This window comes from Myotis brandtii, unplaced genomic scaffold (genome assembly GCF_000412655.1).
Source record: "Myotis brandtii unplaced genomic scaffold, ASM41265v1 scaffold717, whole genome shotgun sequence".
Lineage (NCBI taxonomy): Eukaryota > Metazoa > Chordata > Mammalia > Chiroptera > Vespertilionidae > Myotis > Myotis brandtii.
In genome coordinates, this window is record NW_005370825.1 from 870,631 (window position 1) to 895,716 (window position 25,086).

Consider the following 25,086-nt stretch of genomic DNA (forward strand, 5'->3'; position numbering starts at 1 on the left):
AAATTTGGGGGGGGGGGGGGGGGGTCCCTCAGCTCAGTCTACAACAATGCCAGCATCCTGCGCCCCGCCCGGCCTCTGGCTGGAGGCCCGCCTACCCACCCTCCCTCCCTCCCTCCCCTCGGCTGCCGCTCCCCCCAGAGGGGCTGACAGGACCGAACACTCCAGTGGCGGGGCTGAGGGGACTGGGCGCCCCCATCTTTGTGACAGAGTGATGATTAATTTGCATATTACCCTTTTATTAGATAGGCTATATATAGAGAGATTATTATTACTATCTGGACATGGACAAGATTTTGAGAACAAAGCCTGCCACTTCGCAATTAAGTATCAACATGGTGTCTTCAGCGAGGGGAGCATACCCAGGGCCTTCTCCTCAGCCTTCAGGGCCTCGGTGGCTTTGTGCTGAGCTTCTGGTGGAGGATCTGCCACCTTTGAATCCACGCTTTTGGCACAAGCAGATTTGGATGATTCTGGTTCTGAAGATTTTTGGGACAATTGGAGCTGAATGGTAAACTTCTCATGCTAGAAAACATTGCAGTGAAACATCCATGAGTGAAACCAAACCTAGTAAACAGTAGGTTTACGAAAGAAATAAGAAAAAGCTTTTTACCTTTAGAGCTTCTTCAGGGACCCTCATCTCTCCTCGTACTACAGTGAAAAGATTTGTATGTGAACAGGGCTAAGGAAGAATACAACTTTGAAATTGTCCTATTTGAAACAGGGAATTCTAGCAAAATTAGTGTATCCCCCTAAGACTTAAATGTTAAAATATGCTCACAAATATAAAATTTTTCAATTTTAAATACCGAAGAAAATCTTGGTATCTAGCAAGTAATTCCACACTTTGGCAATAATGGCCTCCAAGCAATAACTGGGTAATGAATCTGAGCACAAAGGACATTTTCAGTTCTAACAATGGGACTGAAAAGAAGAAAGAGCACCTGGATCAAATCATATTGACAGCTAATCACAAACATGTAAAAGGAAGTAACTCATCAGTGATTACCCCGAGTAAATCCTGAAGGAATTCGATGACTCAGACTCTCAGCACTGATAAAAATACAGTTCATTTGAGAATGTAAAACAAGTGCTATAATTAGGGTCCTTACAGCAACCACAGCCATCTCTGAGCCCCGCGAATTGCCATAGGGTCAGGTTACATGATCAAACAACGGATTCTATACAGATCAGAAGCAAGTGCTGCATGTAATGAATGCTTTCATTATTATGCCCCAAAGAACAATGCCTCTGTATATTAAAAAGAGCTCCCACCACACAGTGGAGGTCACATTTCCCACCATTACTTAATCCTGTAATGAAAGGACTTTTATACCATGTGCGATACCAATTCACAGCACCCATGACTTCAAGGGTAGAAAGCTATAATCACCATGACTACTTGGGGGAAAATAAAGGCTTCCCATGCATTAGGAGCAGTACACTTGTAAGGGTATTTAACTTATATTTCTACTCATTCAAATAATAAAAACTCAGAATTTTTTTAGAGTTGTAAAGAGCTTTGGGGAGTCTACTCTTCATTTCCATTACCCGGCTTCCTATTCCATAGTGAAGGAACTTGAGATTGGAGGGGCAGACCCCAATGACAATACTCTACTCACCTGATCCCAGGCTGGGGCTTCCCTCTCACTTTACACTGCTCCCTGTAGCTGTGAAATATTAAGATTTTCCCTTTTCTGTTATGAACACATGCTGGTACATATTTGCTGGTATAGATGCAAGCGTGTATTTCATAACTAAGTACACTTAATGAAAAATAAAAGTCAAGTAGTTTAGCTTTACTCCCAAGAAACTCATTAACAGCTGGAGAAGATGCAGAGCATTCTTACATTTACAATGGAAAACAGAGCATCTTTTACAAGTTGAAAGCTACTTCTATTTTTTATTTTTATTGATTTGAGAGAGAGAAAAAGGGAGAGGGAAAGGGAAACATTGATGCGAGGGTGAAACATCGACTGGTTGCCTCCTGTACGTACCCCAACTGGGGATTGAACCCACAACCTGGGTATGTGCCCTGACAGGGAATTGAACGGGCAACCTTGCAGTGCACCTGATGACGCTCAACCAACTGAGCCACACAGGCCAGGGTCATGTCTATTTTTCCAATGGGAAACACCAATGATTTTAGCCAGCTGTGAGGGTTTTCTGGTGCTTCCAGGTAGCTCCTTTTTGAAGGCTATTCCCTGAGGCTAGCCTGGAGTATCACCTTTAGACTGAGACTCTAAGATCAGGGAAAACTTGAGACAGGTCTTGGACTTCACCTACCAAAAAGATTTCTGCGTGTTGGCCTACCAAAGAACTCAGGAATCCTCTTGTTTAGTTCATGAGTTTCCTGAGGACTCTGGTATGACTATGAGATTCTGAGGCTGCCCTTGCCCCAGATTTTATCTCCAAAGCTACCATTTTTCTTGTGGTAGAGACCTAAGTGACTGTTCTTGCTGCTTAAGAAAAATGACAAACTAAGGTACAATTACTTATGATGTCAGTAAGTTACAAAATAAACAATAGCGTATAGAGTCATATATCAATTATATCTCAATTTGTAAAAATAAACTTACAAAAATTTTAATTCTTGTTTCTTAAAAATCCTAATATTGATAGGTTAATTCCCCATTTCCTTACATATGATTGTAATTTTAATCATTCCTATGTTCAATTTATTCAGGAAATGTTTATCTAAAAGTGGCATCATGGCAACTCATCTACATCTACTAGTAATGTGACCTCTGACACCATCCTTTAACTTAATGATAATTAAGACCAGAATGAGAGCAAAATTTTCTATCGTTTCAGTTGCTCCTAGGGGCCTGGACTTAAAACACCAGGGGCAGAAATCATTGTGAGCACATCTTCCAAAAGTATTTTAAAAATTAAGTCAGTAAGTTGTTTCACTGGGGAAATACCAATCACAGAAGAAATGGGGGAAGTTTTAAAAAATTTCCCAAATATTACACAATGAGACTTTGTTACTTGAGACATTTCCAGTGTTTCAGAAAATGTTGCATTCGAAAACAACTGAAATGGGTATTAATATTCTCTTAAAAACTGTGCTATAGCCGTAACCGGTTTGGCTCAGTGGATAGAGCGTCGGCCTGTGGACTGAAAGGTCCCAGGTTCGATTTCGGTCAAGGGCATGTACCTTGGTTGCGGGCACATCCCCAGTAGGGGGTGTGCAGGAGGCAGCTGATTGATGTCTCTCTCTCATCGATGTTTCTGACTCTCTATCCCTCTCCCTTCCTCTCTGTAAAAAATCAATAAAATATATTTAAAAAAACAAAAAAAACACTGTGCTATAGCCTTAACCGGTTTGGCTCAGTGGATAGAGCGTCGGCCTGTGGACTGAAAGGTCCCAGGTTCGATTTCGGTCAAGGGCATGTACCTTGGTTGCGGGCACATCCCCAGTAGGGAGTGTGCAGGAGGCAGCTGATCGATGTTTCTCTCTCATCGATGTTTCTGACTCTCTATCCCTCTCCCTTCCTCTCTGTAAAAAAATCAATAAAATATATTTTTAAAAAAACAACAACAAAAAACTGTGCTATATTACTAAAATATGTCACTCGCATGGTGTTGAAGACACTGATAAATGAGAATGTTTGAATACAGTAATTTTAAACAATGAAAGAATGGGAATAAAGTACTTTTTTTCTAAATTTATATATTTTTATGATTTAAAAATACACATATAAGGTTATTCTTAAAAATTCTCCTTAAAGTTAGCCAAAAACTTTTTCTTTCAAATCTTCTCATTGGGAAAATTCCCTATTTGATATCTGATCATGAAATATACAATTATGCTACATTAGGGTCCACAGTATACTAAGATCCTAAAAGATACCCACGGAATTTGTTATGGCAGCCTGGCCAGTGTTGCTCAGTGGTTAAGCATCAATCCAGGAACAAAGAGGTCACTAGTTCATTCCTGGTCAGGGCACATGTCTGGGTTGCAGGCTTGATCCCCAGTAGGGGGACGTGCAGGAAGCAACCAATCAATGTTTCTATCTCTCTATCCTTTTGCCTTTCTCTCTCTCTCTAAAAATCACTAAAAACATATTTAAAAAATAAACAAACAGAAAAACAAATTTAAAAAAGTTATGTCAGAAAACCATTCAAGGGAAAAATTTTAATCTATTAATTTTGTCTACATCTTTGGAAAAATATGCATTTTACCTTAGCAGATGAATACCTTGTTCAACTTGCAGAAGACCCTGCTCTATAGGAACAGTGTTTAAACAACCGATTTTAACTTTTCTTCTATTCTTCTAGGCTTCATTCTTTTATCAAATAGCTTATATGAATTTCTTAAATTTAGTTCTTTTGAGCTTTGAAAATACCCTTGATTTTTAAAATTTGAAAAGTGGCCCCAACTGGTTTGGCTCAGTGGATAGAGCAACAGTCTGCAGACTGAAGGGTCCCACGTTCAATTCTAGTCAAGAGCACATGCCCGAGCTGTGGGCTTGATCCCCAGCGGGGTTGCGAGCAAGAGGCAGCTGATCAATGACTCTTTCTCATCATTGATATTTCTCTCTCTCTCTCTCCCTCTTTGAAATCAATAAAGAATATATATATTTTAAAAAGTTAAAATAAATCAAAATTTGAAGTGTGTTCTTGTTTTTTTTATTGATATTAACCACATAAATCAGGAAAAATCTTCACGTCTCTGAAAAAAGAGTGAATTTTTAATTACGTTTATCCCCTCTAGATTATTTTAGCAGTCACCATCTAGACTGCCAAGCAAACTGCTCCAAGTATAGACAAGTCACGGTCACCACCCATATTTCCTATTTTCTCATGTTTTGAAATAGGTGGTGCCAAATAGTTTAGGAGGTACTTAAATACAATGTCCACTTGCATTTATTTTTTGATGAAACTTATTACGCTGGTGGAAAATGACCCATGAATAAAGGTTTTAATGCCAATTCTTAATCATTTTATGGGATATATATTTTCAAAAGGATTTAAAATATACAACTCAAAAGTGTTAATGTTGAATGGTTTCACTTTTCACATATTCCTTAGGCTCTACAAGTATAAAGGTTATGTGATGTGCTACAAAACTAGTTTTTCATCAAGTTTAAGTTAAATATAAAATAATAATTAGTTATGCTCTAAGAACGATTTTAAAGTGTTAATGCATTTACTTTATCTAAGTATAAATTCTACTTATCTGAGACTACATTTTCTCTGCAAGTGATAAAAATCCATCCAAGTAGCTAATATGTTGAATATATTCCTCAATATCAAATTCCAGGTAAAGGAAGTAATTGAAAAAATCAACACTCAAGAATAATACTCAGCACAATGTGGAATATCAGTAAGTCCTTTTTACAAAGCTTACTGCTTTGAATAGATGGACATGTTTTTCTTCTTCTTCAACCAATCATAACCCTTTTCTTTACTGGTGATTCTTTGCCCTAGTGTAGGCAGTAGGAGAGTCATGTCCCTGTTCAGTTCTTAGAATCCTATTTTTAAACAAAAGATTTTAAAATATACACTAAGTGGCCCAGCCAGTGTGGCTCAGTGGATGAGCATCAACCTATGAACCAGGAGGTCCCGGTTCAATTCCGGTCAGGGCACATGCCCGGGTTAAGGGCTCGATCCCCAGTAGGGGGCGTGCAGGAGGCAGCTGATCAATGATTCTCTGTCATCATTGATGTTTCTTATCTCTCTCTCCCTCTTCCCTTTCTCTCTGAAGTCAACACACATATTTAAAAAATAAAAAATAAAGAAGTAAAATAAAATACACATTAAGTGCATAATGTACCTAATCAGGGAGTGTGGGTCTTAGAAGACACAGTATATTAACAATTTTGAATTAACTAGGCAAAGAGATGAAATAAATAAAATGCAGTAAAAGTAGGAATGGAAGGCAAGGCAGGGTTAAATTTGTACATTCCTCCCAGAGGCTGATCTGTGCCATTATCATCCAACCAAAAAAAAAAAGGTCTCCGGGCTGGGCTAATATTAAACATCCCCCTGTCCTCTCCCCAGTCACATTCTTTGATATCCAAACTACATATGTAATAGCACTGCAGGGAGACCAACGTTAAAAATAGAGGGGTCCATCAAATTTTCCAGAATTATTTTTAGGAGCAGGCATAGCAACAAAATATATATACATATATATTATTTTTAAACGTGTATTTCAGTATGGGAAGGCACAAAGACTTCTAGCATGCCTGTACTGAGAATTTTTATGTCTCAAGAAATGTTAATGTACACCAGAGTAGAGATTTTGAATGAATTTAATAAATGCACAAAATCAGATAAGGATATCATATCCAAATCTCAGCTTATCTTCAAGTTTCAAGGTGATATAAGTCTGTTCTGGAATCCTTACATCATTCACAAAAGTCTACAAGGAAAAAAAACGAGATGTTAGGATACATATTGAAGCATTAATTACTACATTTCAGAAAAGCAAATACTCAAAACTCATACATAATATATGGTGGCTAATACAGTTTGTGTATCATAAAATGTGTCCTGCATCGCATACGCTGGTAAAATACTGCATACTAAGCCCTTTATCTCATGACTAGTAACAAAGAGAGAAGCAGGTCACAGCCTACGCCCACCAGGCTGCCAAGACAAATCTAACACCTAAAACAGCCAAGAAAAGCTCTAACCTGAAGCCGATAAGTTATAAAGGGTCCTGAACCCTCCACGTCATCAGAATGTACTGGACTCAGATAGTTTTTTTTTTTTTTTGACAATTCTAATTATTTCCAAGGATTGCCATTTCATTACTTTTATTCTTAGACTTTTTTGAAAGAACAAGAAGAAAATTTACTTTTTAAGAAAATGAAATAAAACTCATTCTGTTTTATAGTTGCGATGAGTCCTTTGGACCCTTTTGTGAATCAAATATACACATGAGATCTTAGTGATATATTTTTCCTGTATCATAAAACATTCTACTATTTCACTAGCCTGTAATTATTTCACCATTACACATCAATTTTTCTAACTATGCAGAAAGTGACCAAAACAAGAAAATAGAATAATGGAATTACCTAACATAAATACCATCCAACATAAATAGATTGCAAGCCACAGATGTACTGTTAAATGTTCTAGTAGGCACATTAATGAGGTAAAAAGAAAGAAGTAAAATTAACTTTAATAAATACTTTTTTCTGTTCTTTTTAAAAATTTATCTTTATTGTTGAAAGTATTACAGATGCCCCCCTATTTTTCCCATTGATCCCTTCCACCCCACACCCACTCCTCCCAGGCCTTTTAATTTGATCCATATGTCCAAAATAGTACCATTTCAACAAGTAATGAATATAAAAATTCATAAGATATTTTACATTCTTGTTTGTGTACTTCAGACTATTCACATTTTAAGTTCTCCACAGCCACATATGGTGAGTGGCGTGGTAATGAAAGGGGTGGCAGGATGATGCAATCATAAAATAAGTCATGATTTATTGCACCAACCCTCTGTTTTCTTACTGAGTTGCTCAAAATATTGCAACATCTTTCAAAAAAAATATAAAAGACATCTGGACAGTATCTTTGTCCTTTTTTTTTGTTTTGTTTAGTTATCAACTGAGAATTCAGAATTTTTCATTTAATGTCCATAAAGGAGAAAGCAGGAAACTATTTCACAATTATAAGACAAATTCAAAGAGAGAGACAGCAGAACTTTAGTCTATAACAACGATAAAACTGATAATAATGTAAGCAAACTATCAGACCACAAGTCTTCAGATGAAGACAATCCCAGGTGAATTTTCTCTAACGTAAAACTCTCTCTCACACAAGAAGAGACAAGACTGTTTCCAGGACAAAAAATATATAGGGTATTTTTCATCCAGTTAGCCATTCAATAAGAATCATGTAATATTTTTCAACAAAAACCTAACCTAAACTATTACATATTTTTAAGAAAGTTTTTGACTGGATTCACTCCTTTTCTGAAGCTTTTGTTCCAAAGCTTATTTGATTTATTTTTAAGTGGATAAATACTCAAGGAAGGTCTCTATATAAAGGTTATATCACAAGATTCAAGGAGAAGAAAAAAATCCAGTCAAAATACATGTTGCAATCTTTCCTTACCCTTTGCCACAGAATGGAGGGACCTGGAGAGCATTATGCTAAGCGAAACAAGCCAGTCAGAGAAAGGTAAGTATCACATGATCTCACTCATATGTGGAATCTAATGAACAAAATAAACTAATGAACAAGATAGATTTAGAGACACAGAAGCATGGAACGGACTGATGAATCTCAGAGGGAAGGCAGGGGTGGGGAGAGAAAAACCTGGGAACTTACTGCCTATATGCATAGCCCATGGACACAGACAACAGGGTGGTGAAGGCCGGGGAGGGGCAGGTGTGGGGTGGAGGGGGTCAATGGGGAAAAAAAGGGAACACCTGTAATACTTTCAACAATAAAGACAAATTAAAAAAAAAAGAAGTTGCGCTCTTTATTTCAAATACTGATAATTTGGAGGAAGTGAAATTCTGCTACAACTTGAGAGCACATCTAAGTGTGGTTGGTTTATGAGTAATCCTAAATCGTATGCTTCCAACATGCTTCACAGAAAGAAAATTAATACAAAGAAAAATCAAAGGCATCAGGCATTTAACACTCTAATTTCAGGTTCATTCCCAAAATGAATATTTTAGAGTGTTTTAAAACTTTTATCTTGAATATTCTATATATAAGTCAAAATATTCTATATATAACTGCAAAACAAAAAAGCTGAGAAAAATGACAGGAAAAGAGAAGAATAAAAGAAAAGGTTAATTCACGGGTGTGTAGTAAACAGGAGATAAACAATCAGGTGCACTGTGTAAGTGGAATGCCACAGTTTTAAGCCAATTTTATTTTTAAAATGTCTGAACCTAAAACACCATATTTACTTAAAATGCCTAAGATGACCTCTAAGATCCATTTTTAAAAATATTTTTATTGATTTCAGAGAGGAAGGGAAAGGAATAGAAAAACAGAAACATCAATGATGAGAGAGAATCATTTACCGGCTGCCCCCTGCATGCCCCACACTGGGGATAGAATCCACAACCAGGGCACATGCCCTGACCGGGAATTGAACTGTGACCTCTCAGTGCAACCAGAGCCACGCCGACCGGGCTATAAGATCCATTGTAAAGCTTAAGACTGCTCAACTCTCTTAGATATTAAGTACCTGTTGTGTGTTTAACACATGGACTGGGTCTTTCAGAGATCAACAAACATAATTGTATCATGCTGGCATTTATGACAGAAATATTCCCTAAGGTCTAAAGATGCTTAGGACATATGAGCCAGACACAAAATTCTAGCTTACAAAATGAAGTGGAAACGCCTGGGGGGAAATAGTCTCCTGAAGATCTAAAACTGTAAGAGGAGGAGAGACAATTTCAAAGAACAACACATCAAAAAATCATTTCATTAAAGCAATGCTAAAGCATGTTCACCAATAAGCCTGGAGGAAAAGAGGCTTGGTTATGCGCCATTTGATCAGACCTCTACCTGTAGGCAGGACAGAGGAGGACAATGAGGCACAGAGGTGAGGCAACACGGAGAGCTCCAAGTTCAGAAGGGGGACTGTGGACTTCAAATTCAGGTCTGAACTACAATCTCAGGTTCTCTCCACATCAAGGAAGCTGGGTGCCCAAGCCAGGCCAGCTCCCAAACTCCCCATGCAAACCACGAACCTCACAGAAGCAAACCGACCTATATAAATACCTATTTAATCTTCATGCAACTAAATTACATAATTGAGAGTATAAATCTTATAGCCATTATGTATTATATATATTTTAAATTTTAAAAATGTCTTACACTCAACCACTGAGCCACACTGGCTGGGCTTAGGGTAAAATTAAAGAGAGAAGAAGTGAAAGTGGTCACAGGTAGAGTGATTTAAAGCTTGAGTTTAGTTGGTAAATGCTTTTAAAAAAATACAACAGTGTATTTTAGAAAAGTATGTGGACTACAGGGTGCTTAATTTGTTTTAACTGTTTTTCTTACCATAACAACAACTAACACTTATAAATCCCGACTATTAAAAGTGGTTAAAATTATTAACTTATTTAGTGCTTCACAACAATCTGAGAACACTGCCAGTTTACTATTTCTATTTTAAAAAGTTGAGGAACAGAAGAATTAAGTAACCTGCCTAAGGTTACAGCACTTGTATGGTTTCGAGTGGGGCTCATAACCCCTACATGTATCCCCTTACTTCTGAAATGACTACTTTTAACCTAATGCTCACATTTCTAGAATTGTATGAATATTAAGAGTAAGTAGGCTGGAATACATAGTCACAAACCCAAACAGGCAGTCAAAATAAGGAGACAAAAAAACAACCCTCAAATGAAAGAACAAGAGAATTCTCCAGAAGAATAGATAAATGAAATGTAGATAAGAAATTTATCTGAAACAGAGTTCAGAGTAATGATGGCAAAGATGCTGAACAACATGAGAAAAGACAGAGTAACTATGAAAAAAGAGCAGTCGGAAATAAAGAATGACAGAGCACTAATGAAGAACACATTGGAAGGAATACACAGCAGATTAGGGGAAGCCTAGGATCGGATCAGTCAACTAGAAGACAGGGTAGAAAAAAAATCACTCAATCAGAGAACCAAAAAGAAAAGAAGTTATAAAAAAAAAAGAGTAAGTAGGCTGAACAACAGTCTACACATTCTCTTATGAATAAAATGGGTGACAGTTGGCAGTTCACAGACTTTGGCTATCAAAGGCAGTTCTGGTGTATTTCCTAGCTGTCACTAGGGTGACAGTACCTTTATCATTCATGGGATGCTTTGAGTTCTGTAACAGGCACATGCCCACATACAGTGCCACACTTAATCCTTTCAATACTAAAGAGAGGGAATGAATTCCTGTTTCACTGGTTTAAAACTGGATCAAGATAACTAAATTTTGCATTGAGTCTTCAAATTCATAAACGTTAACTCATTCCATTTCCATACAACTTTGGGAACTAATATGAATAGATATGAGGAAACTGAAGTTCGGACAGATTAAGTGGTTTGTCCCAGGTTAGACCACTGGTAAATTACAGACTGAGATTTAAACCCAGGTCCTGATTTCAAGTTCAACATGCAGACACTGCTCTCTGTGAGTTATTGTATTTCATAAAATTTTTCACTGTAATCAAATCATAAGAAAGACCAGCCTAGAGAAACTTAGAAGTTAATATTTCACCTGATTTTATAATCAACAGCAAATAATTTTTATATTTGGTCATAGTCTCATCAATTTCACTTCGATGTAATTCACACTTACTAATTTCCTAGATAATAATGTAACGACACCTTAGAACAGCACTGTGGTCAATATGAAACTTTCTAGACTTATACACAGAATGTGACATTATAAAAATATTCTACATACAGAACTAAATTCAAGTCTTAAAGTCCTTCATATAGAAAATTAACTCAATTCCATTAAAAGAAGACTTAGTGGGTTCATGCACCGTGCAGAGCCCTGAGCTGGGCTTTGCAAAATATTTATAAAAGCAAAGGACACACGAATGTTCAGGAGCTCAGAGTGCAGCACAGCAAGAGTGCAACATGAGGTGCAGAATCAAGCACCCCAAAGAGAGATACAAACCAAGGTTTACAGGTGCAGAGAAGGAAGACAGGAATGGAATTCTGCAGCCAGGAGCTGGAAATCAGAACCGCTTGCTTCCTGATATGCCTCATGTTAAAACAGCTTCTACCTGGTCTGCGTATCTCTTTCTACTTCAATCCATTCAACATGTTAACATCAGCCAGTTAATATTCCTAAATACCTTGTGTCTTTGCTTCCTTCATGAAAAAGTGGAATTTGGGGTTTGCTTTTTTTAAAAATATATATTTTTTTTATTGATTTCAGAGAGGAAGGGAAAGGGAGAGAGAGATAGAAACATCAATGATGAGAGAGAATTATTGATCAGCTACCTCCTGCATGACCCTTACTGGGGATCGAACCCACAACCGGGGCATGTGCCCTGATGGGGAATCGAACTGTAACTGCTCAACCACTGAGCCATGCTGGCCAGAATGAGTTTTACTTTTAAAAACAAGTACAAATTTTATAAATGACAAGGCAGATGGGAGAAGTACTAGGCTGAAGAAACTCTAACAAATTATTTGGATAGTAGGAGCTGCTGTTTGGAGGTATGGCAAGGGAAAGTGTGATAGAGCCTGACTTTGGAAATGTGGGCGATGCCAAATATGAGATATTTCAGTTCAAACCTGAAGAATGTACACTTAGTCCTATGTGCCACATGAAACAAAAAAAAAGGCTTGAGTAAAACCAACAGGAAGACACACTGACAAAAAAATTATCTCAGCCCTAGCTGGTTTGGTTCAGTGGATACAGCATCGGCCTGCGGAGTGCAGGTCCTGGGGTCGATTCCGGTCAAGGGCACATTCCCAGGTTGCAGGCTCAATCCCCAGTAGGGGGCGTGCAGGAGCAGTCGATCAATGATTCTCTCTCATCATTGATGTTTCTATCTCTCTCTCCCCTCTCCTTTCATCTCTGAAATCAATAAGAATATACTTACAAAAAAATTATCTCAAAGAATAAACACCAAAGTCCTTCCATAGCAGGCCAATTCAGAACAAGAAAACATGTTTTACCATATTTGCCAATTTTCTGCATATGTTTTTGCATATAAGTTTTATGTATGTTTTGAAAAGCAGTAGCAGTTAGAAGCAGTTGGGATACATTTACTTTCTGTTGCATTCATTTTAAGATATTCAATAGCACAGATATGAAGAATATTATATTTCCTTATGTTAGCAGAGCCCATAAGAAAATGGAGAAAAAAGCAGGATAAACTTCAATACTTCAGCTTTTTCTTATTCTGTGGCTATTTCTATTCTGCCAATGTAAAAAGATCAAATGAAGATTTAGGGGAAAAAATCACTGCAGTAACACAGAATATCTTCAAAGTAGAAATCAAAGCCACAATGAACACTGGTGTTCAGATCACATTCGTTCAGGTAAATGGATATGTTTCATTTCTCTCTGCTCTGGTATAGAAGGTCCTAAGTTTACCACCATCTAGCACCAAACCACATTTCCACCTTTCTTTTCTAAAGTTAACCCATACTTCTCTGTCTCCCAAGAATGCTTTTCTGCATTCTTACTGCCATGGCTTTCGATTGGTTTCCCACAAATAAATTCAAGCCATTCAGTGAGGTCAAACTTTCATCTCATGTCTCCAAAGATTTTCTTTAAAATGACAGATAATAACCAACAACTTTCTGAATCCTTGTGTTTACTGCTTTTATACCGTCTCTTGGGAAATAGGCTAGTTTTATATTCTATTGTATGGTCCCCAAATGCTTAGTAAGCATTTAAAAGTAAAATGTACCCAGCCAGTATGGCTCAGTGGTTGAGCTTCAACCTGTGAACCAGGAGGTCACGGTTTGATTCTAGGTCAGGGCACATGCCTGGGTTGTGGGCTCACTTACCCAGTAGGGGGTATGCAGGAGGCAACCGATCAATGATTCTCTCTCAGTATTGATGTTTTTATCTCACCCTCTCTGAAATCAATAAAAATATATTTTAAAAGGTAAAAAATAAAAGTAAAATGCAAACTAAAGGAAATACAATACAATACAATACAAATAGGAAATAGAATCTGATTTATCTTCTTACCACCTTAAACTGATAATCAAAAAGACCAAAAATAAACTCATCACTTACCCCGTTTAGGCTGCCCAGGTCTTTGACCAGATGTTCATCCGCGGAGGCATCGTAATTGATGACAGCGTGCTGCTTGTCCACACTACGAGACTGAAGGCATGGTTCAAAGTTAATAAATATAAGAAAATACCAGAATAAACAACAAGCACAAAGATTTTTTTTACTAGATACTCTATATTAATAGATTAGTAAAAATAGGGAAATATCATAGCAAAAGTGGATTAAATGGTATTTTATTGTGTCACTATAAAATGCACATTTGGCAGTTTCCCGAAGAGGAAAGCAGCCATAATTTTAAGACATTCTTTTCTACCAAATTCACACATTCTACTTTTGACAGAATTTAAGTCAGCTTTCTTGAATGTATGTTTTTTTTTTATAATTTAAAATTATAATATGGAAATCATGTGAATTATAGTTTTATGTTTTGCGTATACTGTAAAAATAAACTACCCTATAGCATTTTCTTCTTTTAATACTGAAAACGACAACATAAATTGTATAAGGAGTCCAAAGATTTAGAGAAAAGGGACACAATGCGGCATGTTCCTGAATAAAATTATCCTAACTTCAAACATGGATTCTAAACCTGGAATTCATAAATGAACTCTGAAAGGAGAAAGTCACAGAAAAGAATTCAAATGACAAACTGATTTTTAAAAATTGTCTTTAAGTCTCTTTAAAGTTCTTCCCTCCCCCTCCAGAGCTGTTTGCAGATGGAAGCACCTGAAAAATAAACTATAAGCCTGTGGAAACTTTTACTGAAAGGAAACAAATACCATACACTCACTGAAAGAAATGGTCTGAGAACCACTAAATCGGAACTCAATAACCATTTATCACAGGGTTACTAAGTGAACCTTGATATACTAGAAGCAAAAGAAGTATCCAAAATGGGGAGGAGAGGTCACTTCCGTGTCTCTAGTCCAATGTATAAAAGAGCTTGGAAGTCACTGCACCCATCCTCATAAGAAAAAAGCTGACCAAACTGAAAATCAAAATCTCATCTTATTTTCATCAGAGAATTGAGGTCATAAGCCCAACTGCCAACCTAAGACAGGCAAATACAGAGAGTCGCAGCCTACTGGAAGCAGAACCCATTACTCCAGGCAGCAAATAGTAGAAAACCTGAAGGTAACATGACTAATTGCTGCAGACTTGAGTGTGACATAGAGATGAAAACACCTAGGGGCATAGCCTGAAGGGGACATCACTTTTTCACTAGTTTTACCTCCAACAAGGATCTCATGGTGAAGATATAACGAGGTAGAAATACATCCACAGTATTCTGTTCTTACCAATGACATGCCCTCAAGGAAAACTACTTTATCAGACCTTAACCAACTTGAGTTTCAGCAGACTCTAACAGACATAGGGGGATGGAAATACCCACTCCTTCACAGGTGGGGGGTACCTATGAATGTCACAGCCCCACTAAAAGACTGAGAACTAAAAGTCATAGAATTTTATAGAATGCTTCCCCTTCCACCTAACCTTACCATCACATCAACAGGAATTTATATGTATACACATAAAAGCCTAATATGCTAAGTGTCCGACCTATCGGCTGACCATTTGGTTGACCGCTCGACCAGTTGCTATGACGTGCACTGACCACCAGGGGGCAGATGCTCCGACCGGTAGGTTAGCTGCTGCTGGGGTCTGGCCCATCAGGACTGAGCGAGATGGGCCAGGCACATCCTGGAGCCCTCCCGGGGTCCCTCCCCGACCGACCAGCTCCCATCGGCCCCAATTGAGACTGGGTGAGACAGCCCAGATCGGCCTGGATCACTGGCCAAGCCGAGGGACCCCCCCCCCCCCCCCCCGAATTCGTGCACAAGGCCCCTAGTATATACATAATAAGGGATTACAAATGGGAAAACAAACACACACCCAGACTATTGAAGGAGTCCCTAGGGAAATGCAAAAGACAACAGGGGAGAGAAAAACAAGAGCACTTAGGAAATGTTAACCTTTGACATTTTTAGTTAAAGCAAACAAACAGAACTTAACTCCAGCTACATATGGGGAACAGGCCAGCATCTAATAAAATAATTATACAGATGTAAATCCTAGTTGAAATGATCCTTTCCAAATACATATTACTAAAATTAAAAGCTTTTCCCCAATTAGCTTACATTCCACACTAAGAAAGTTTTGGTCCTTCCTTCTAGAATACAATACCTGTATATTCAAGTAACTGACACTAAGAAGAAACAGTATGTGACCTAACACAATCTTCCAACAATACCTAAACATTCATCATACCTACGCTCTTGGTCTTCTCACAAGTTTTAAAGGTTGTTTTCTAGTATTATTTTATTTTCTCTGAAATCTTGGTTTCTCTAGGACAAAGTGCAAATATCAGTATTAAGAGTAACTTTATAAAAAGTAGTATCACTGCTACTTCTCTACAGCTTACCTGGAAAACCATCTATTATGGCAAATTACAGCTATAACCACTGCATTTAAGCTAAAAGTCATTCAAACTTCATGCTGTGCTTTAATTTGTTGCTCTATTTAAATCAATTAAGTGCTAAATTCAGTTATTAGGGTGATAAGAAACAAATGTAGTACCACTAGGAAAATAATTTCTCCTTATTGTGGATTTACCAAGTTGAATTAGTCTAAGGATAAAAATCTCTACATGTTGTGAGGCAAGTGAAATTTCAAGTACATGTAGGCTCTCAAAAATGTTGAATAGATCATAAATAATCTCTCTGTGAGAAAATAAAGAAAGAGCAAAAGTCCTTAGAACAGTGTGGACGAGGATCCATATTGGTGTCCTTGGACTCTCAGCTTCCATTTGCAACCTTCTTATTTCCACGTAAGGAGAGACTGACCGTGGCAGCTCCTAACTAGCTATTCCCACATTTTTTGGGATGACACATGGAGAGCATCTCTTCCACTCGCAGATGAATAAGTTTCCCTGATCTGAACCTATCCAATGGGCCTATCTATATACATAAAAGCCTAAGCGACCAAACAACCGAACGACCGGTCACTATGGTGGGCAATGACCACCAGGGGGCAGACACTCAATGCAGGAGCTGCCCCTTGATGGTCAGTGCACTTCCATAGCCAACCTCCCCCCCACCCTGATCAGCCCCGATTGCTAGCCAGGCCAAGGGATCCCACCTGTGCACGAATCCACGCAACAGGCCTCTAGTATCCAAATAGAATCATTACTGCCTGTTTCTCAGTTGCCCTGCTCACCACTCCCTCTCACTGAGGAGCCCAGAAAATCTCTGTACTGTCCTATTTCTCTCATTGAATTTGTTTGATTAAGGTGTCATTGCATATGCAACTTACTCATCTATTCATAAAGCTATATAGTAGTTTTACTTTTTTGTCTCAAGACTATAAAATACATCCTTTAAAGTAAAAATGTAATGAGCATATGCCAATTAGATTCTTCTCGGGATAATTCAGCATTTCTCAGTCTCAGCACTATTGTTATTTGAGGCCAGATGGTTCTCTGTTGTGTGTATGTGGTGGTGGTGGAAGGAAGTGCGCTGGACAGTGTAGAAAGTTTAGCAGCACCCCTGGGTGCTTGGTCACTACTTCTTAGATGTCAGTAGCAACAACCTCCCACTGCCCACCATTTGTAACAATCAAAATGTCTCCAGAGATATTGCAAATGGCTTTGGGAAGGCAGGATCCCCCACATGAGAACCAACGGGCTAATAACATTTCTACTCTAAGTTCTTATTTTCATTTTTTTAAACAAAGAGGGGGAGGAAGGAGACAAGGAAATAAACTTTATTCTAGATTGCCAGGACCTATTATAATAATGAACTCTCAAAATCTAAAGATCTACTTCTCTGCTAATCACATCACTCAAAAATATCTTACAACTATCTTTTTAAAAATAACTCCTTTAAACCAAAGTCAGTAAATACCAAAAATGTTCAATTATGCTCAAACTACTGGAAGGCATCGTAACAAACATCTCCAAAATCAGCATGAAATGAATGTCAGCATCACTGAACTGTCCATGATGAAAATTCAGTTTTACTTCATGCTACATAATTTTATGAATTATTTACCAGTCTTATTTTTAAATTGCTTAATGTGAATCTTCTTACTTAAGAATAAACTTCTCTACTCTTGAGTCTCATTTTTGAAAATATAATCCCCAAGACTTAGAACTTTTTTTTTTTACATGATTCAAGGAGAAAATTAATTAATCACTTAAACTGATAGCTAGAGCTACAAGAGCGAGAGCCAGAAAGTTCAAATTTATATAGTGGTGTTCCCCAAAGGAGTAGAAAAATATTTTATAGCAATTCCAGGTTTTGAGCAGACACACATGGAAGGCTGATTCCATTACCTGCAACATGAGCTCACAGTCTTCTCTCCCAACAAAAATCATTTCCCGTGGCAGCCTGTGGCGAGTGCCTCCACTGCTCACCAAAAACCAGGATGTTAAGCTCATTTTTTGCTTAGCTTCGAAGTCTTTGGCAAAGCTACATCATCCTGCAGAGAGAGTCAGAAAAACACACATTCAGATATTTTTAGCTTTAGCATCCAATCACCAAACCCTGTAAGTAGGGCTAAGAATAGAATTGCATTAAACATTTACCCCTGACTAAACACAGTCCACAGGTCCCGGGAAACAACATATTTACCAAGTTCTCATTAGTCAAGTAAGTCCAGAAACTCTACTAAGAATTCAATTAAAAAAGAAGACATTAGGTAATTAAGTATGCAGTCAACTTAATAAACTTCTTTCACTTTCCTGAAGGGCTTTGAGCATCACTTATAAAGGTCTGTAATCTTCAAGATAATGGTCACATTAGTGTTATTTTAAACTCAGTCAACACTAGCAATATTGCACAAGTAAATGTCTAACTTACAAATGATTTGAGAAAGACATTCTAAATTCAAATGAATATTTTTATATCTGATTAAGAACTGACAAGGGAAACCAAAGAAATTGCTGATTTTCTGCCAAGTGTAGATTACTGAATACATTCTCAAAGACATCAATTTCAATTTCTCTGGCCTTACAGAAAGTTTACTTTCTTTATACATTTTTTTCTAAAGCAACAATTCTTAAACCTTTTGTTCTTGGGACTCTTTTGCACTCCCAAACAAAGGATCCCAAAAAGAATTTTGTTTATATGAATTTTATATGTTTACCATACTAGAAATGAAAACTGAGAAACTGGTTATTCATCAATTTGTTTAAAATAATCAATTTCATGTAACTAACATTTTAATAAAAATTATTTTTTTCAAAAGAAAAATAATTAGTGAGAAAAGTAGGACTATTTTTTATTTTTAAAATATATATTTTTATTGATTTCAGAGAGGAAGGGAGAGGGAGAGAGAGATAGAAACATCAATGATGAGAGAGAATCATGAATCAGCTGCCTTTGCATGCCCCCTACTGGGGATCGAACTGTGACCTCCTGGTTCATAGGTTGACGCTCAACCACTGAACCACGGGGTATTTTACATTTTAAAAAATCTCTATAATGTCTGACTTACTAGTAGATTTTCATATTTGCTCAGCATTCAATCTATCATATACTGTTTAACTTGAAATACCTGCCTTCATTCTGTTGGGAAAGGAAAGTTTATTTTATTTATTTTTAAAAATATGTTTGTATTGACGTTAGAGAGAGAGGAAGGACGCAGAGAGACATTGATAATGGAGAAACATGGATTGGCTGCCTCCTGCACACCCCCTACTGGGGATTAAGCCCGGGCATGTGCCCTGACCAGAATCAAACCGGTGACCTCTTGGGTGACCTCTGGAGCCACAAAGGCCAGGGCAGAGAATTTAATAGTCTTTTCATATAACTGTAGATAGTTTTCTTTGATGCTACATCAAAACTTCACAAGTCATAGTTTCATGAAAGTTATTTATAATATGGAATATGAAACTTTACATAATCTATGTATATAAAAGCCCCTAAACGACCGTTGGACTGTTTGCTATGATGTGCACTGACAGCTAGGGGGCAGACGTTCAATGCAGGAGCTGCCCCTTGGTGGTCAGTGTGCTCCCACTGTGGGAGTGCTGCTCAGCTGACCGAGGGGAGCTAGATACAGGCTCACAGCTGGCTGGCGCAGCCGGGAGACAGCAGCAGAGCAGCAGCGAGCCTACCCAGCGGCAGCAGCGACAGGCGCAGCGGGGCCAGGATGAGCAAGAGTGGCAGGCGGTGTTGGACTGCCAGTTTCGGCCTGATCCCTGCAGGCCATGCTGAGGAACCCCACTGGTGCATGAATCTGTGCACTGAGCCTCTAGCATGTTATATGAAAATCCATCTTCTACTCTAAAGGGATTTTTTTTTAATATCATGCATTAGTCACTTGGATAATATTGGTTCCCCGAGTTCACAGATCTTCCAAATAATGGCACAACATATAATTTAAAAACATCACATCCATACATTTCATCATTAATCTCATTAAAAATGTTTTTAAGTACAGCAGGTCCTGGAATAGCATCGTTTATTTGTTATAAATGTTGATGAGATGCCATAAAAACTTAACTTCTGCTTGTATCAATTAGCCTATGGTAATATTGGCTTTGTTAGATGCTGCTTTGCTTTACATCACAGAACTGATCTATCTGCTACATTAAATTAGGACTTACTGCCCTAACCGGTTTGGCTCAGTGGATAGAGCGTAGGCCTGCAGACTGAAGGGTCCGAGGTTCGATTCCGGTCAAGGGCATGTACCTTGGTTGAAGGCACATCCCCAGTGGGAGGTGTGCAGGAGGCAGCTGATCGATGTTTCTCTCTCATCGATGTTTCTAGCTCTCTATTCCTCTCCTTTCCTCTCTGTGAAAAATCAATAAAATATATTTTAAAAAAATAATTAAAATCAGGACTTACTGTTAAGCTCATGGTAGCAGGATCGAGTTTTCTGAAATTCTTATTTATTTACTAGAGGCCCGGTGCACAAAAATTTGTGCACTCGGGGGGGAAGGGGGGGGTTCCCTCAGCCTGGCCTGTGCCCTCTCGCAGTCTGGGACCCCTTGGGAGATAACGACTTGCTGGCTTAGGCCTGCTCCTGGGTGGCAGAGGGCAGGCCCCATCCCTAGGTGCAGCCCCTGGTCGGGCTCAGAGCAGGGCTGATTGGGGAGTTGGGGCGCCGCCCCCTGTCATGCACAGAGCAGGGCGGATCGGGAGGTTGCGATGCCACCCTCACTCACGCTCAGGGTAGGGCCGATTGGGGGGTTGGGGCACTGCCCCCTGTCACACTCAAGGCAGGGTCGATGGGGAGGTTGCGGCGCCACCCCCTGTCACGCACAGAGCAGGGCCAATCAGGGGGTTGGGCGCTGCCCCCTGTCATGCACAGAGCAGGGCCCATCAGGGGGTTGGGGAGCTTCCCCCTGTCATGCACAGAGCAGGGCCCATCAGGGGGTTGGGGATCAGGGGGGTTGGGGCGCCACCACTGTCACACTCGTGGCAGGGCCGATGGGGAGGTTATGGCTCTACCCCGTCACACACAGATCAGGGCCCGTGGGCAGGGGGGGGTTGGGGGGCTGCCCTCTATCACCCACAGAGCAGGGCCGATCAGGGGGTTGGTGTGCTGCACCCTGTCAAACGCAGAGGCGCAGGGCAATCAGGGGATTGGGGAGCTCCCCCCTATCAGGCACAGAGGAGGGCTGATCAGGGGGTTGGGGTGCCTTCCCCTGTCACGAACAGAGTAGGGCGGATAGGGAGGTTGTGGCCCCGCCCCCTGTCACTCACAGAGCCACAGGGCGATCAGGGGGTTTGGGCGCTGCCCCCTGTCACACACAGAGCTGCAGGGCGATCAGGGGGTTTGGGCGCTGCCCCCTGTCATGCTGATCCCGGTGCCGGGAGCCTCGCTGCTCCGCTGATCCCGGTGCTGGGAGGCATATTACCCTTTTACTATATAGGATAGAGGCCTGGTGCATGGGTGGGGGCTGGCTGGTTTGCCCTGAAGGGTGTCCTGGATCAGGGTGGGGGTCCCCACTGGGGTGCCTGGCCAGTCTGGGTGAGGGGCTGAGGGCTGTTTTCCGGCTGGCGAGTGACTAAAGCTTCCAACCGCTCCTTGTTTTCTTCTCTTTTTTTTTTTTTTTTTTTGGGCCAGCTTTAGCTCTGAGGCCTCGCTGCTGAAAACATAGATACAATGTTGCGGTCCGAGCCCGGCTGAATGGAAGCCCTTTTCTGGGGTTTTGTTTAGCTTCTTATTTGCAACATAGTATATAGTTGCTTAGAGTTGCAACTGAGAGGCTGGCAAGTGAGGCGGGGAACGTTGGAGTCTGCAGCAAGCAAGCCTCCCTGCTCGCTTCAGTGCCTGGCTGCCGGCCGCCATCTTGGCTGACAGTTAATTTGCATATACTCACTGATTAGCCAATGAAAAGGGTAGCGGTCGTACGCTAATTACCATGTTTCTCTTTTATTAGTGTAGATTTTTAAGTATCTTTATTGATTTCAGAGAGGAAGGGAGAGGGAAAGAGAGATAGAAACATCAATGATGAGAGAGAATCATTGATTGGCTGCCTCCTGCACTTCCCCCAATAGGGATCAAGCCCACAACCCAGGCATGTGCCCTTGACCAGAATCGAACCCAGGACCCCTCAGTCCATAGGCTGATGCTCTATCCACTGAGCCAAACCAGCTAGGGCTCTTATTTTTTTTCTTGAAAGCTCAAATTTTATTGGCCAAAAAAATTCTATCAATTCTTTTTTTTTTTGAAGTGAGATGCTTACTTCAAATATCGGAACTGCCAACTTACTTGGTTCCACTTAAGATTTTTCAACTTTGTGCTTTAAGATGGTACAAAAGCAATACACATTCAGTAGAAATAGTACTTAACATTTTTAATTTTGATCTTTTCCTGGGCTAGTGACATGCAGTTCGATAGTCTCTTGTGAGGCTGGGCAGCAGCAGCCAGCCTCAGCTCCCAGCCAGTGATGAAAAGGATAAACAATGGGTACTCTACAGTGTACTATGTTGACAGCGGTTTTTGGATACTATGTTTTGTGTTTTTACATCCCATCATGCCTATAAAACATGTCTTCTGCTTCTGATGACAAAAAGGAGGAAGGCACTTACTCTTGAGATGAGACTCAAGGTAATTGTCCAACTGTAAGATAAAATAAATGTTCTGAGCATGTTTATGGCAGGGTAGGCTAAACTATGATGCTGGGAAGGTTGGGTGTATTAAATGCATTTTCAACTTACTATAGTTTCAATTTACAAAGGATTTGTCAGGATGTAACTCCATCTTAAGTTGAATCACATCTGTACTCAAGTGTACAAATCATAGTTTGTCTGTCAATCAGTGTTTGAAGTAAAAATAGTGTTCTATGAAAAGTGGCTAGTTCAGCTTGCAACTCAAAATAATGACACAAATGCTTTTCCTTGAGACCACCATGGTCTTTGATACATAGTATAAGTGTTTTATATGTGCCTTCACTTAGTCATACAGAATATGAAAAAGATGTGAGTCAAAGGTCAAGATTAAATAAAATTAAGCATTTTAACCACTTCATCAAGGACATTCTCAAGTGAAACCGGCTTTTTTTCTTAACTTCGAGGACATGGCAGTGAAGAATACAATCACTATCAGTATAGTTTGGTCCTAATGTCATGATCTATGCTAAAGAGCCAGCAACTTTACGCACCACTGCTTTTTGTATTATCAGTTCAAATGTCACTACAATAAGAAGGGAAAATAATGTTTTGATATTATTACAAAAATAGTTTTAACTTCATAACCTTGAAATGGTCTCAGGGACTCCCAGAAGCCTATGGGGCTGAGCTTTGTGAACTATTGTCCTAGAGGACGTGGCTATGTCATTAAGAACAAAAACCTTGGAGTCAGACAGATGGACAGGTAAGAGTCCGACTCCTGCCTCTTCCACCTTTTATTCTGCATGACTGTGGCAAGTTCCTTAGCCCACATCCCTTAGTATTCTCTCCTATAAAATGAGAATAATGATAGTATCTACTCAATAGTTTTTTCTTATGAAATAAAAAAATAGAACTTGTAAATATTTTTCCATAAATTAGTACATCCCATTAAAATTTAATTAGAAGCAAACTATACTACAATGAAATGAGATCTTCTGCAATAAGAAATATATCTATACATTAAAGCAAAATCCTATAAAATGTAGAATTCTGTGTTAAGGCAAAAATCCTATGTATTATAAAATATCTACACATTCATGAAACAATGGATTTCAACAAAACAGGCAAATATTTTCTATAAGGCTAATAACACTCTTATGCCCTTTTAGCTTATGTAACTGATAGGGTCAATTTATGTGGATTCTTAAATCTTTCACTAAATACCTAACTCCTCAGCACAGATGTTCTTAGTCTTCCATCTGTCTACTTTCTGTCAAACTGGCTTTTAGGATTTCATATGTACTTCCTGGCCAAGCAACAGAGAATCAAAAATATTTACCCAAGAAAAAAACCTCCAATCTAAATATAGTATAATTTGCATACTGTGTTTTCGAGGCAGAACAGTTTTAATACATGACACTAATAAGTAGGTCGATAGCTTTATAATTATTTAAGATAACTGAAAAAAACACACACACATAAAGTAAGATGTGTTAAAAGGAAATCAAATTAGCCTAAGTAAACTAAAACAACCAGGTCAAACATGGGAAACAGGCACAGTTACTTAACATTTTTGAAATCACAAAGTAATACATAAGCATTTTCTTATGCTATAAGAAAAACATTAAGTATTCAGACAATATCAAGTACAATTATATAATACACAAGTATGTAATATGTAACTCCAATATAAACACACTAGAGGCCCAGTGCACAAAATTCATGCACAGGTAGAGTCTCTAGGCCTGGCCAGCGATCAGGGCCGATCAGGTTCCCCACCTCCCCACCTGCTTCTTCCCTTGCTCCCTCAGCGACCCACCACCGCTGCTGGTTGCCTGTCATGTTCTGCGCAGCGGCCTGGTGGTCAGTGCACATCATAGTGAGTGATCAAACTCCCGGTTTCCCAGTCGAACTCCCAAAAGGACACTTTTCATAGTAGCCTTTTATATATATAGATGATAATATAAAAAAAATTATGGCTCTTTATAAATTTTTAATTTCAATGAGGCTTAAAAGGTAATTAAAAATACATATTTTCTGAAAAACAAAAATACACATAATCCTCAAGGTGAGGGGTATTTTTATTTATTTATTGGGACAATGATCTTGAGTCCTTTTATATCTTATCTATAGTGGGAGAGAGTGAGATATAACATAAAGCTACTTTCTCTCAGTTCTTATATGGAACTCTCTCCATCAGAGATGGGGTCTAAGTTCCCATTCCATAACCCTGACTCATGACTTATTTGGGCCAATGGGATGACGTCAGTAGATGTAATGAAAGCAGAGGCTCTATTGTGCTTGGGCCATTGGGCTTGCCCTC

General features: G+C 39.1%; 1 protein-coding gene across 1 annotated transcript in view; it reads right to left on the reverse strand.

The window, feature by feature from the left end:
- The window catches only part of CEP170 (centrosomal protein 170kDa), an 86,022-nt gene extending 66,808 nt beyond the window's left edge, over window positions 1-19,214 (reverse strand). Inside the window, exons 1-6 of the mRNA XM_005882440.2 lie at window positions 19,195-19,214; window positions 18,032-18,177; window positions 13,699-13,788; window positions 6,292-6,370; window positions 611-669; window positions 360-522 (exon numbers count right to left, since the gene is read on the reverse strand). Of these exons, the coding sequence (XP_005882502.1) occupies window positions 360-522; window positions 611-669; window positions 6,292-6,370; window positions 13,699-13,788; window positions 18,032-18,136 (496 nt within the window). The 5' untranslated portion in view covers window positions 18,137-18,177; window positions 19,195-19,214. The remainder of the gene's footprint in view (window positions 1-359; window positions 523-610; window positions 670-6,291; window positions 6,371-13,698; window positions 13,789-18,031; window positions 18,178-19,194) is intronic.
- Window positions 19,215-25,086: the final 5,872 nt, after the last annotated feature.